Genomic DNA, 15,536 nt, shown 5'->3' on the forward strand with positions numbered 1-15,536 from the left:
TCAGCGCAAGGGGGTCATTTACACCAACAAAAACAACTGCATGTCTTTTTTCAGAGAGGCTTAGGCATGTTCAGTATATAAGCTCTTTTACTGAACAGTGAAGAAGAGACTGAAGACCATCTCTAGTTTGAGGTTTTTATGATCTGCTTCTGTTATTATGAGCTGACTCCTCAGCCACCCCTAGTGTGATTGAACACTCTGTATTAGGCACTCAGAGCTCTGAAATGCTGCTATATTTAATCCATAAATGTCAGCATTTGAAAACAATTTCCAAAGATAGTTTTTATAATTTTCCAGCTGAAACAGATGTGCACAAGCTATGTATTTTGACTCATATCTTTATTGTACAGACATGACATCCTTTTCCCTGGAAGTAAAATTTATGCCATGACTGCCGTGCAGCATCACCCAGTCCTCTGTGTAGCATTGTAATGATGTCATCTGAACAGTGCCCAGGATCAGGTGGAAAAAATTTTAAGTTCTTCCAACCTCAGGCTGCTTAAAAAGGTGACAGAGAGTCATGAACCTTCTGGTTAAACAGAAGGCTGTGAACTATGAATTTGGTGGGGGTGGATGCACTCTTATGTATTAGTGCCTTGGAAACAAAATGTGTCAGGCTCCTGTTGAAGGTTGTTTGCCAGATGAAGAAGCCATTCAGTTGATGACACAAGAAAGCAACACGCTGAAAGATGCACAAACCAGAAGCAAATTAATCAAGATATTAAAAACAGATGCAGAAGTCACGAGGAGGAGCAGCAACAGTCTGCCTGGAGTTTCTTGCCCAGTCTGCATACGGGAAGTTGCGGATGTTGTACAAAGACGCACTGTGCTCATTTCCCTGCATTTGCTTCATCCTCCTGTTTATTGCACATCAAACACATTTACATATCCAGGGATAAAATGGAAATGATTGATGCAAAAGAGGTATTTTTGTTAATTGTTGTTGCTCTGAGTCATGCTTGACTGGGACTGCTGGTAATAGGTGAGGAAAAGACAGAACTATTATTAGAGGTATAAATAATTGTCAAGACCAACTTCTAAACCCATATGTTACCACATATCTGCATCCAGAATTATCAAAAGAGGGGAGGGGCAGCAGTACAAGGACCAAGCCATGTCTCTGTTGATGTTGGCAGTTGCACCTCTGTCCATTTTTTTTCATTTCTGCTCTCTTGGAGCTTCAATCATTTTCTGTCACAACCCTATTAATGCCTGCTGGATTTTGCAACAACAGTGTCTTATGCTCAGAGCTGATGGGTGTTTGAGAGTTGGGCTGCTTTGTCTGCTCCACACTAGAGAAGTGTGACCACTTTTTGTCCTGTTAGTTGGAAATCAGTTCTTAACATGCTCTCATACACGCAAGGTACAGCCAAGATGGAGATGAGCATCCAGCATGAGAAGGCAAAGTTGTGCCTGAAGTGCTTAAACAGTGCTTTTTGTAGTGGAACTATACTGCAGAGCACACAGGAGGATTTATTATCTTCCCTGCCCTGAAGGAGTAGGAGAGGGATTTTAGAAATATCTGTCTATGAATGGTTGCGTGATCCTTGGGTTCACTGTTGAAGTGGGCTGTGTGAGTTACTGAAGGGGATCAAAACGGCTGAAGTGCAGTTTGGTAGTGTGCGAGCAGCAGCCAGAAAACCCAAGCTCCAAATGATTTTGGAAATACCATCCTTCAGAGTATCATCTGATGGTAACACAACTCATGGCTCCGAATGTAAGTGACAGTGAAAATATGTCCGTGGGACTCCCTAGTTTATATTCTTCTACCTGTAAACCTTCCGCTGTAAAATAATACTTGAAACAGCAGTTTCCATTACATTGTAGTTCAAGAAATGACCCTGCAGCAGAACATAATCCATAGTTTGGCCTCATAACCTTATTCCAGAAAATATATTATATATCCTGTAGGTGGAGGACTCAGAATGAATAAGGACAAAGCATTCAGCCCTGTTACCTCTTCATTTGCCCACACTGGAGAATGTCTCTGTATTTTTAGGAATATGTGGAGAAATATCTGGTTTTATGACAAACCTGAGATTTATAGAGAAATATGGTTTAGTGTTTGATGGGAACGGTTGGACTCGATGATCCGGTGGGTCTCTTCCAACCTGGTTATTCTGTGATTCTGTGATTCTGTGATCTTTAGTGGCAGAAAATGCGTAATATCTTCTTGGGCATTGTTACCAATTTCAAGACATTTCATTTAACTGGGGCTAGTTCATGTATGCAATGACCCTCATGAAGTGTTGGTTTACTTACAGGGTAACTTGTCTTCAGCAAGCTTGCCTCCTGCTTACTTGCTTCATACTTCTGTAGGCTCAAGAAAGAGTACTAAAATCAGACTTTTCTTAAGAAATCTTAGGAGTCATGATTTATTAATGTAATGTTTGCAGTCAGATGAGTCATGCAAACTCACAAGCCTATTTTTGTACCAGACTGTGTGTTAATTTTCTTCATGAATCTTCTGCTGGTTATTTTAGCTGACAGAAATCATAAGTATTTTGGATTTGTTTTGTCTTTATGATATCACCCTATAATTCAGGTGAGTTGTTTTTGACTAAAATATTTCTCAGTAAGAAAACTCAGTCTATGAAAGCCTACTTGAAGCATACTGAATTGCAGTCCATTTCAGATTGCCATAAATAGATCTGCAAACTGAATTCAATAACTAAAAGATGAACTGACAATGTGAGTTCTGCAGTTATTTGCTCTATTTCAAATCAATATTTCTTGGTGTCTGTTTTGTATTCTTGACAAGTGAGGCTGAATAATGATAATCTTTATATCAACAAATGCTTTTGTACTACCCAATTATAACTCATTTCAATCAAGCACTTGTCTAAAATTGACTCATATGAATGGATTTTGGCTCTCTCATTATCTTCCTTCCAACCCATTTAATAATGGGGTTCTTCTTAAGTAGGTGGTTCATGCCAGTCTTCCACATGGATTTACTTCTAGCACTTGCAGAATCCACATGAAATTGCTCACGTTTCTCTTGTACTCTGACCAAGTGCTGTATGGAATATGATGTGCATCTTGTGAGACATGCATGTCTCAGTCAAGATGAGAAGTGACGAGATTATATAAGTCTCTTTTCCCACTGTTTCTCTTTCTAAGCGCTAGCATTTCAAAGAAGAAGGAAGTACGCTGCAGTTAATTGGCTTCTACATAAAGTAACTACCGCTGAACAGTTGATAGGTCAAAGTAATTCTGTTTGTCTGATAGCTACTTATTTCCTTTCATCTCTTTCTCTCAAGTTACCTTGTATTTTATTCACAGTGTTTATGAAGCTTTAACCTTTTACTGTCTCAGAAGCAGTCACTTGAAGTGCCAGAAGCGGGGAGAGAGGCGTGTGGCAGTGGCTGGTAATCATTTTATTGGAGAATAAAAAAGTGAAGTCCCTCGAATCTTAAAACTGTATTTAATTATATGTTTCAGGAACTTCTATTACATCACAATGCTGAGGGATCCAGTGTCACGGTACCTGAGTGAATGGAAGCATGTCCAGAGGGGTGCAACGTGGAAAACTTCCCTTCATATGTGTGATGGAAGAAGCCCAACACCAGATGAGCTGCCTACCTGTTATGAAGGAGACGACTGGTCTGGAGTCAGTTTGCAGGAATTCATGGACTGCAGCTACAACTTGGCCAACAACCGCCAGGTGCGCATGCTGGCAGACCTCAGCCTGGTGGGATGCTACAACTTGACTTTTATGAATGAAACTGAAAGAAATATGATTCTTCTCCAAAGCGCCAAGAACAATCTGAAAAACATGGCCTTCTTTGGGCTTACGGAATTTCAGAGGAAAACACAGTATCTCTTTGAGAGGACATTCAACCTGAAATTCATTTCCCCATTCACCCAGTTCAATGTTACACGGGCCTCCAATGTGGACATCGGTGAGGATGTGCGGCAACGGATAGAGGACCTGAATTTCTTGGACGTGCAGCTTTACAACTATGCGAAGGACCTGTTCCTGCAGCGCTTCCAGTACTCCAAGCAAGAGGAGCATCAGAAGAACCGCCTGAAGAGACGAGAGGAGCGGCGGCTGCTGCGGGAGCAGAGGATTCACCAGTGGCCAAGGGAAGAGGCAGCAGAAGTAGCTGTTACTGAAGATTATAATAGTCAGGTCGCAAGGTGGTGATGCTCCTCCATCTTGACTAACCAATGAGAGGATGAGAGAGTTTGCGCAACTTGGCTACCTGGGAATTAGCCATGGAAGGCAAACTGCATTTGTAAATGAGACTGTGTCTGACAGCCGTCTCTCCCTGTCTCAGTTTTTCTTGGTTTCTGCCCAAGAGGAGAATGTATTTTTTTCTCAGTAGGCATTGATTAGTGTTATTAAATGGCAGTAGAATACATTCCTGTCTGAAATGACTTGCTTCAAAACCCTAAGCTATGAGAATGGGTTGAGAGAGAGCTATATCTTGTGCATTAACAGATATACCCTATACAATCTGAGCTACCAAAACTCGTGCAGACATTAATGAAAAATTTTTTAAAAAGTATGTTTTTGTTCCTCTGTGACATGAGAGCTGGTTTGTTTCATACTGTCCTTTGCAACTGTAGTGCATAGCTTTCTAGTGAAAGAAATGGAGGAAAGCACATTGCCCTTCAAACTTCTATATGCTGTGTTTTGATTAAGGAAAGAAATTGCTGAGGTAATTTAAAAAAACTAGGGAATATGGGATTGGGGCATCACTTGTTCTGTGATGTTAGTCAGGAATCAGAGATGATTTATTATTGAAGCAATGGGGGAGTTAGCTTATTTCTCCGCAGATACTGAGAATACCAAACCCAGCCATTTTTCTGAGTGTGTGTGGCAAATGTAAAGCCTTGAGAAATGAGGTCCATGTGGCAGCTGGGCACACATCGTGGAGATTATCTGGCTGGAGGCAATGAAATCAGCTTTCACATTCACAGAAGTGAAGAGGGGCCAAACAAACTGCAGGGAAGCGGAAGGAGAGAGCAGGAAAAGCTTAAATATTAGTGTGACATTTCCCAGATTTTCTGCAAAAGCTTGGAGTTGTGTTGTCTGTGAAGGAAGGCAGGTTTATGGTATTGTCTGTTGAAAAACATTGATGCAAAGTGAATACAATTCAAATCAGTTTTCTCTCTAAGTATGGTAGTGACTAGAAAAAAGAATCAGATTTTGTTTTTATAGGATACATAATGGATATGTGGAAAGTCTTGGTATTTATTACTCTGTATGAGTATCTTTGTAAATTTATTGTTTTCATGATGAGAGATCTGTACCTGATTTTATTCCTTGCCTAGGAAAAGATTCAATGGGTTCTTCCTCCACGTGTTACTTTCTTGTGGCTAAACAGCATCTATTTATTCCAAGATTTTATGTTGTTCCATTTGTGATAGTGAAATTTTAAGAAGAGGGTCCGGTGCATCATAGATCTTTTGAGAGAGTATATTTTCCTTCTTCTTCTAGTATAAATGTAAAGCATTAGGAGGAAACTTCTCTAAGTGCCTCAACGTGGCTGCTAAATCGAGATGCTGAAAGTATATTACTGCATGCATGAATGGCTTTTACCTTACAGATTTGCTAATTAGAGGTACTGGAGTACCTGAAATGGATGCACATTTCTCATTCATTTTCAAAGTTATTATCTAGTTGGTAAAAAAATAATGTGTTACAGAAAAAAAAAAAGAGGCAGAATTTGAAAATTTGTACTTTCATTTCCAGGTCTTTCTCTTTTAGTGCATGGTATAATTTCTTTTCTACCAACAATGCTATTGCTACTGATCTATGCACAATATCAAAAATATGATCTAACCATCCCTTTGAGAGTTAATGTATACAATACATTAAATGTGGAACACCATAACAGATATTAAGAAGTGAAGAGGGCTATCAGGATGACACGTCATTATCAATGTAGTTTATTAGGAGTATGCTGGTTTACACCTGATTGTCAATGATGTGCTATGTCCAGGGGGAGTAGTGGTGGTTTGTGGTCCATAATACCTGTTCCACTGGTGGATCATGTGCATCTCCTCCCACCTACACATTCAGAAGGTAAAACACAGGACTGCAGATTGTTAGTCTACTGCCCGAGCATGGATGTCTGCCTTAGAGAAGAGTGAAGAGCTCTCTAGACTCCGTGGACAGTACTGCATAGATGTGCATCACCTCGAAGAGGTGCTCAGACAGCTTGCTCATGTATGGGTACCTGTCTTTAGAGGTTTAAATTGAAATGTTCACAGTCTAGGACTGAAGAGAGGGGAAGGATGCCTTCAGTACTTGATACTCTATGTCCAGGATTTGCAGATTAGCTCCTTGTTTCTATGAGCAGGGAGGCTAGAGACAGGGGGGAGAGTGGAGGTACTGGAGGGCTCTCCAGCAGAGCTAGAGGCAGGGTGGGCAGGGGTGCAGAGTATGCGGGAAAGGCAGCTTTGGCAGGCAGGCTGCACCACAGAGAAGCCAAACGCAGGAGGAAAGATGCAAGGCCAAATTCACGTTAAGGAGGAAGGTAGCTGAGAATCACAGTAAGTCACAGCCCATCTCTTGTTGCATAGCATTCCTTATTTTTCCTCACAAGCACAAAACCAGGGTCCCCGTTCACATGTCCCTGCATCTTTCCCCGGCAGCCAGCTCTCTGCACTGCTCATGGCAATGCAGGCCTTGCTTTTCATTTGGAAAATGCAGTCCTCTTTTTTCAGGGGATAGGAGGGAGAGCTCAGAAATTGTTCCCTGCAGCCTCACCACTGAGTATCAGTTTCAGCTGTCTAAGCACACCAACCATTCTCCAAACTATTCCTTCTGCCTGACACAAAACAAAACCTAATAAGGAAAATGGAAGCAGTCTTTGGGCAGTTTACACTAGCTTTAATGGTTTGGCAATTCCTTAATGTGATGCATAACCTTTTCGTCAGTTATTTCCTAGGAGACAAGATTAGGGTCCCAAAGAGCTGCTAATGTGCTGTAGCATCTATGTTAAAGGGATTTGCCTTAACGCTTGGGATTTAGTTAAAATTGAAGTTGGTTTGGTTGTTTGTTTTTTTTTCCTGGAGCCTGTGTAGCAGATAGTCTTGGTTGTGCAGGAACAGTTGACGCGGAGAGCAGCCAGTGGCTGAGATCTTGCTCTAAACCCCTGGGACTGAAGGACCCAGCACTTTCTTACCCAACTCCAGCAGCAGACCTAGCAAAATCACTGCACCAACAATACTGTTTTTCTTAGTGGAATTTCCTGGCACATGAAAAATAAAGCCATTTGGAAATACTTTCAGGCAGACTTCTAAGACACAGACTTGTAGCTTTTTTCCTTATGGGCGCTGTGCCCAAAATAATGCAACACAAAAGCCAAATAAAGGCCCTGGTTCATATCTCTGTTATTCCAGGTTTTCATTGCTTTGACAGCACAAACTTCACTGTAATTACACTGACTCTTATAACATCGAAGCGCAGTCTGTTCCTTTCAAAACCTTCACGAGCAACAGAGCTATAGGTTTTCTGTCCATCTTCCTGGCATTATTTTGTTACTTAAACAAGGCAATTTGGCTTCTGCTACTGTGGTGCTGAAACAAATCTCATTCTTTTGTAATAGAGATGTACTTGCTAATCTCTCCCATCACATCCTCAGCACTGGCTGCCTTTTCCAGTTATAATTCACTGTAGGCTTGGAGCAGACAGAGAAACATGCTGTGTTGTTAAAACTTGTTCCTGGTAATTTGATGTCTAGTCCAAGAACTCAACCTATTGCCTATGGGCGATACTTTATTAAGGAATGAGAATTTATTCTCTTTTGCCTGCTCATCAATGCTAACAATAAAAAGCTTTATCACGATGGGGAAAGAAAAAAAACCCACTGCTTCTGTTTGGGTATTCTTCACTGTAGTTTTGTTAACAATGAGCTGTGATAGCTTTCCAGGGCTCCTACCCAAATGTGGTACTTATATGCAGTTCCTTAAAAACAGAAGTACAAAGCAAAACGTGATGGAAGTCATATCCAGAGCGAAACTTTCTAATGGCATTGTATTCATTCAGCCAAACCAAATGGCAGGTAACATCACCTTTGTGTCTGGAGATGCTCCAGAAACCATGAAGTTTCTCAAGCTGACCTTCTTGTTAACACGTGCTTCCATCTGTGCTAGTGGGTTCTTGTTTCCCACCCACAGTCTTGCATCAGTTGTAAGCATCGATGTTACAAAAGTTGTTGTCTGACTAACACTTGGGTTTTTCCTCCATCCCTCTTCCCCTGATATGTGTAGAATTATTCTTTTTTTGGTCTGGGACAAGGAATATATTCTTTATAGTGTGGTGGAGGCTACCCTGTGTGAGATGAACAGTCACAGTAAAGTAATATCACTGGAGCAGATGCTGTGTCATCCCTACATGTGGCAAAAGCATACTTGGAAAAGATACCCAGTTTGCACTGAAGTGTTACTTTCTGTTTGGTTCTTGTAATACTTATTTTGTTGATATTTTGTGGAGGGAAATGGATTCCATAGCCTACAATATCCTTGGCTTTCTCCTTGGCCGTATCACTAGCTCTGCCATTTCGAATACATGGGGAAAAAAACCCACAAAAAACCAGACCCAAAATCAAGAGTTTCCATCAGTTGCCATATTTAAGATGAAAGGGTAAATTAATAGGCTGTAAATTACTTTATTCTTTAGGAATTCCTTCTGTTTATGTGCAATAATGTGTGTGAACTCTGCTACTAAGAGATTGTATTGTGAGTAACCATATCTACTTTTATTCCTATTTACAAGATAGTTTGTAGACCTAAGGATTTTCATTAATGTAAAGCACAATTTAATGAATTATTTAATGTGTTTAACCATTGTGATGTCAAAAGCAATTGTTTTCATATATTTATTTGTTAGTGGTTTTCTGTAAAATGATGCTCATTAAGAAATCTGTTTAAAATGAAGTTTTGTTGAATATTGTTGGGTCCATGAATTACTTATGAGCAGGAAATAAACATTGTTTGCGTTTTTGAAACATTAAAGGTTTAATCTTATCTACATAGCCATAAAAATGACTGAAATTGCTTCTGTCAGGCCAGTTTCAAGCATTAGCAACGATCTACTGTAACCATAATTATGTGGGGTTTTTTAACAAAATATAGATAGAGGAAAAACATGTTGATATAACTTACTATTTAATTACATTGGGGCCCAATACCAAATCTTTTGATTCTAATTGACTTTACTGGGCTTTATCTCAGACTGAATTAAGACAAGAGACTCAAGGTTTGAATAGTCACCAGCAATAATTCAAGTGACCCCGGTGTCAGAATTTCCATCCTTGGATTGAATTAAGACTTAAGCATGCAAATAGTGGCAGTGAATTCTTTGGACTTCATTTCTACTTCAAACTGTCAGGATAATCTCGTGAGCTGTTGTGAGGAAGGATGAGAAGTTGCAGTCTCCTGCTGCACCATTAGCCTCATATGCATGTGCTTGTATCTTTTGGGAGCGTGTGGACTTTGGGAGGAGCTTATTGCTTATTTAGCCATACTAGTTCATGTAACTACATGAATACAGTGAATTAGGACAGGGGTGGGAGCGTGGAGAAGCATGGACAGACTTAAGTAAAGAGGAAGCACTGACCTCTCTTTTACAGAGTAACTGTTAGGTCTGTACCAGGCCCCTGCTCTGTTTTCTCAGACCAAAACTTCACATTTCTCAATATTCCAAACAACAATACTTACAGACATGCCACAACCCCTAGAGGTGAGTCTAGTTAAAAGAGAAGTCCATGCTGCTGCAAATTAGGATGGAGAGACCATGACTCACCCCTTTTGATCAAAGAAAGTCAACTGACCTGCCGAGTCCTGTGGAAAGCTGCATTAATAGTAAAAAACCCTTATAGTCTCAATGAGAAATTACTCTTGGGACACAGCAAAAACAGGATTTGATGAGGGTAGCAGAAAAGAGGAAGCTCTAAAAGGTTCTAGTTAGTTTGGGGGGGTTTTAATTGCTCTTCACAGCACCTTAGACTCAAACATCTAATGTTTAAAAAACACCATTGTAAGGAGCAGCTGTTTGAGCCTGTAGTGATCGGTTCCTCTCAACATATCCGTCTCCCATTTTTATATTCCTCTAGTTCCATTCACTTCAACACTGAAGTCATCTGTATTGCTGCTTTGCTCTTGAAGTCTTCATAAATGTTTATGTATATGCACCTGGACTCAATGTATCAGAGACCCTTATGATCAGGTTAGTAAAAATGAAGAAATAGGTACAATTATACATATGCCCTGCAAGATGACTCTGTTAGGTAACCTTTTATAGCTCCTTTTAGTGCTATTAATGAAATCCACACTGGAAGATTATAATTTCATGCCACCTGCACTTACATTAGGGAAGCAAGAGGGCTAGAGGACTTTGTAATCTCCAAATTCCTGTAGATTGTGGTGGTAGTATCTTCTTGCTTGCTTGGTTGCTACTGTGGAACAAGATTAGTTCCTGAGGGACAAATGTCAGCCTCTGGAAAATCATACTATTGTTTGAAATCAAATGTGCAGCAGCTGACAGCTGAGTGGACGGGAAGGCTGGATCCTGACAGTGAAGGCCAGATGGCACGGGGAGCTCATACTGCTGGGAAGCAATTCAGGCTGCTAAACAGAATCATCCAGTGCCGTTTATGGTGCCCTGAGGTTGCCCACCCGACCTCCAACTGCTGCTCCAGAAGGCTGCAGGTGTCAGAATAGATGTTTTGTCGTATATATAAGCCCTGTACAGATGTCTCAGATACCTGCAGATCTCCAGACAACAGTCTGTCTCCTAAAGACCTATAGTTAGGAAATCAAATAGGCCCCACGGTGTTTGTTCCATTTAGGGACATCACTTGAGACATTCTGCAAGCTGAGAGTCCATCATCATCACCAGTTGTGAGCACAAAACTAAATGCACTGCTGGGCTGTGTAAGTAATGGAGGAGCAAAATGCATGTTGTTACATTTCTGGATCCTGCAGTCTGGTGAAAGCAGTTACTACGTGGGGCAGCAAGATGGTAAATGAAATAAATGCCTGTATTGCAGATAAGTTTTCCTATATAGCAAAAGGAAAAAATGGATTTTGCCACCAGAAGGCAGATAATTCCCTCCCCCACCCCTGTACATGGTTACATTTTGAGAAATACATCAGAAAATTCTACTGTAACACCTAATATACGGCGCAGTTGAAAGCAAGAGTGAGACTCAGCATTGCTTGATTGTATTACATACATTTGGAGAAAGGCTTTTATTATTAAGATTTCATTCACATTCATTTCTAATTTATCTACAAAGGCTATACAAAGTATGACAGCTTTCAGCATTTGCTAAGAAATGTGTGAGTATGTCCCTAAAATTCTGAATATGTGCAAGTGAGATCAGGCAATATGGAGATAAGTCAATGACTTATAAATCCTACTGTTCTGTAAAAGCAAGGAATGCTGAAAATGTGTAATGGTGAGAATAAATGAGGCCTTCCCTACTCAGACAAAGGGGCTACTGCAGGAATTTGTCCACTAGATAAGAACCTTACCACTTCACTCTGAAACACATTGAGTGAAATTTTCTTCACTCAAGTAGAGATCATTTGGCGGCCAACCTCCTCATGCAACCTCTCAAGACTTTCCTACAGGGAATGGAGGCAAACGCACTTCCACGGCACATCCGTCTGACCGGCTTTAGATATTGACAATGGTGTGAAAAGAATCTCATGCCAGAAAAGGCTCCCTCCCCTCTCTCTTTGTAAACACAGGGAACACATTCTCGAAATTACTTTAGAGAAGCTGAAGCCTCAGCTGTGGAAGAGGATGAGGGACAGCACCTCACTTTTGGGAAGACTGCACTTGAAATGGATGTAAGGCATGCAAGTGGATAGGTCTAGACATTTGAAGATGGGGAGGCCAGAGGGGGAGATTTAAGACAGAAACCACTGGTCTGGGGACCCTCTGTGAAAGTTGATGACTGAAACCACTGTAATCAGTGAGGCAGCAAAGAAATAACAGAGAACTGGGTAGGCGTGTGAGCATCAGAGAAACAAAGAGACAGTCACTGCAAAAGGCAAAATATGGGTGTGAAGATCCCCTGGGAAATCTGCTTAGCTATGCAGATTTTAAGGAAATAATTGCCAGTCGATTTCAGTGGATTTCTGTCTCACTCAGAAATCTTTATACTGAGTACTTAATGTATCCTTAGGCCCAGCATCTTTAGGCAGAGTGTGTAGGGTCATACTGAACATACTGTGCTCTACCAAAAGCAGGCGAGGTCACCCAGCAGTCCCTCTGGGATTTCACTTCAAGGATGTGACATCTAAGTGACATGTTACCACTGCCGTGCAAAGATGAAGCAATGTCTCGCTTTGTCTGTGGCAAGTTTAGAGTTAGGTACGCTGCTTCAAGTGTGAGATTGAAAATCTGGGACTGGTGATGCTTATGATAAGCAGTGATGACAATGTCACAGCTGTGGAAGTGAAAATGTTTCTGACTAACAGGATGCAGGAATATGCATGCTAATTAATGGCTGGATGTTAAGTAGAAGGAAAAAAAAAAGACAAACCCCAAAACCCAAAATCCCAACACAACCCTAGGTGAAATTAATGCAACAGACCAAACTAAAACTTTATCATTACTGTAATTCACATTGTAATCTGACTGGGCTGCAGTTGCATAGTGTTTCGGTCAGGACAGTGTTTCGGCAAAGAGATATCACATGAAAACAAACACTGCCAAGAAAGCATGAATATTTTGGAAGACTTTAATGCTGCAAAGCTCCAGGCGTGGGCCAGGGGAGCAGCAGGGTTTCTCCTCGTGAGTGACTAAAATTCGATATGTGTGTGTGAACGCTTGTGTCTGTCTGCCCATGTGCACACAGATGTGTCTATCACAATGCCACTGCTGGCCACTTGTGTAGTTTGGATTGAGTCCTACAGGCAAAACCCTTTTGCTTTGGATTGCCAGTCAGAGAGAGCCCAGTCATGCATCTGGCTTTGTTTTGGGGGATGTTTTTGTCAGAACTAGATACTGAGAAATGTTTCTCATTCAGGACAAGCTGCTGAGAGCAGGAGCTTTTTTCTCGTCTGCAGGAGTATTGCCAAAATCTCAGCTAACACTTGCTAGCTTGAGCGTGTCCATCCGTGAGATGGAGCCTCATGAGCTTTCTCATCTGTCTCTACTCTTTTTAAATGCTTGCTGGTAGTAGCAGATGATTTTGCAAAACATTTCTAAGACAGTACTCATCTCAGAGATGAAGTTAGAATAAGAAATACTAAATCCCTTCCCCCTTCCCTCACCGTTCTTGGACGCGCTGTAGGATTTGTGTCAATGTCCTCTCGGGGATTAATGCTTCTTCCAGTGAATTCCTTCCATCGGGCTGATTTTATGAACCATGGAGCAAGCCCCTGTCTCAGGTTAGCTTCTTTGGACCCTAGCTGGTCTCTCAGCTTTCCTTGATTCCTCTCCCTTGCTTTGTGAGTCCCTTTGACTTCTGCTATGCTCACACAAGCTCTTAGTCCCTGTGGCTATCCATGAACCAAGAGCTCTTCTCAGCTTCTGGCTTCTAGATCAATACGGGGGGGTCATAGGGATACCTGTGCCCCCTCCAAGCATCCTAATCTCCATGTAAAGAAAACAAGAACAGATGGGTTAAATGGGAGCTATGACCACTCCAATTGTAGTGAGTCATGTGAAGACAAAGAATTCAGGATGTGGCCTCAGCACTGGCTGTATAATTTGCACAAACGCAGGTTTACTCAGCTATATGTTTGTGAGAATTAAATGGCAAATAAATGAATTGCAGTTTGTGAAAGGTTTAGATAAACAATCATAGGGTGTTTCATCTTCTGTTTGGATCAACTAGGCAGCTAGCTCAGCACATCATAGGCTGAATTTAAACAACTTCTCCTGGGCCTGAGCCAGGGTTGTCTTTGCCAGATTTTGTTTTAAAGAAGCATCTTTATTTATAAACTCTACGCAGAATTTATCAGTCAACATTATTTATGCCACATTTAAACCTGTTTAAATAAAACACAAAATGGAATAAGTATCTGAAGGAATGAATGTGTAGGAAATATGTATTTCTGGTACTCCTAGGCAAAATATGCTATCTCATTGAGTCATAACGGTCTCAGGCTTGGGAAATGTGGCATTAGTAGAGGGTGATTCATCTCCTGAAACACCTACCTGATCCAGGATTTCGTAATCAGCCTATTTATTTCTGTGTACTACAAAGTGAGGTAAACTGAAGTAACCTAAAGCACATGAATTGTATCTATAGACTAATTTACCTTCTTTGTTGCCACATCCACTGGACAAACCCTGTATATTTCAAGCTTATGGTAACCTCTCTAATGTAACTGAAATAAGGGTTTCCTCATCTCCCTCTGGCAACAACATCTTATGACCAAAACTGTAGATACATACATTAAAGACAGATTTTGGAAGAGTGGAACTAGGGCCAACTAGATCTGAATCCTCTCTCTGGTAGTGACCCAAGTGTTTTCTTGTAAGAGCAGGAAAGCTCATATATTTCTATATATGTGTGTGAATGTGTATATACGTGTATGAAATCCATTGTCTCTTAGCTGCCAACCTTTCTCAGTTCGAGGACTTCTTTACCAAATTTCAAATCTCTGAATTTAACAGGGCTTTTGTTCTTTGAATTTACCTAGTTGCTTCTTGAGCATAAGTAAACTCCTAGTACCTTTAGCAAAGAGTGTTTTAGCTTAACTGTGGTGAGAGTTTCATGAGCACAACAGAAAACTACCTCTTTTGATTGTTTTGAGTCTGATACCTTCTAGTTTAATGTAAGCATGCCTAGCTCTTTCATTAAAAAAGACACTGAACAACAAATCCCTGTTTATCTTCATGCAGCTCCGGATTTCGTGATCTTCTGTCATAACCCCCCACATACAGGAGGTGAAAGAACATAAGACATGCTTGTCTTTGATTATCCTGGTTGAGCCTGCCTGCAGCACTTCTTATTCTATTACATCTTCCTTTAGAAATGGGAGGATCACGGCTGCATGCAGCACTCAATATACAAGTGCACCAGGGATTTGTATGGTGAATGCAAGTGACAATTTTCCACACTGTTTACTGTGGCTTTCATGTACCTAGAAGTCAGTTTTGGATTTTTCTGACCAGTTCTGAGCACAAATCTAACATTTCCATGAAATTATTTATGATAATGGCAAGACCTCCTTTCCAGGTAGTCAACAGTCAACTCAGAACTAAGCACTATGTATGAAAAGTTGTTTTTTTTTCCTCCTTCATGCCTCGCTTTATATTTATCTAATTTGAATTTTATCTGTCATTTTATTGCCATCACTCCATGTCCTCAGGGTCCTCTGCAGTTCACACTCAGCCCTTGTCTTCAGCATCCTGAATAGTTTAGTAGCTATTCTCCAGCACTGACTAGGCAGTGAGGGACAGAACTTGAGGCAAGCTGACCTAACATCCCAGTAGCAGATATAAAGGCTTCATTTGCCTTCCCAACTAATCTGATGAAAGTACAGAGATGTATGCTGCCATTCTACTGCTCTCACCATGGAGCTGAAAAATCAGTTTTTATTAGCGTTGA

At 40.9% G+C, this 15,536-nt stretch overlaps 1 protein-coding gene across 1 annotated transcript in view; it reads left to right on the forward strand.

Annotated features, from left to right (window-relative positions):
• The window catches only part of HS6ST3 (heparan sulfate 6-O-sulfotransferase 3), a 301,185-nt gene extending 295,334 nt beyond the window's left edge, over window positions 1–5,851 (forward strand). Inside the window, exon 2 of the mRNA XM_069878994.1 lies at window positions 3,445–5,851. Coding sequence (XP_069735095.1) covers window positions 3,445–4,150 — 706 coding nt within the window. The 3' untranslated portion in view covers window positions 4,151–5,851. The remainder of the gene's footprint in view (window positions 1–3,444) is intronic.
• Window positions 5,852–15,536: the final 9,685 nt, after the last annotated feature.

The sequence above is a fragment of the Phaenicophaeus curvirostris genome, chromosome 1 (assembly GCF_032191515.1).
Source record: "Phaenicophaeus curvirostris isolate KB17595 chromosome 1, BPBGC_Pcur_1.0, whole genome shotgun sequence".
Taxonomy (NCBI): Eukaryota; Metazoa; Chordata; class Aves; order Cuculiformes; family Cuculidae; genus Phaenicophaeus; species Phaenicophaeus curvirostris.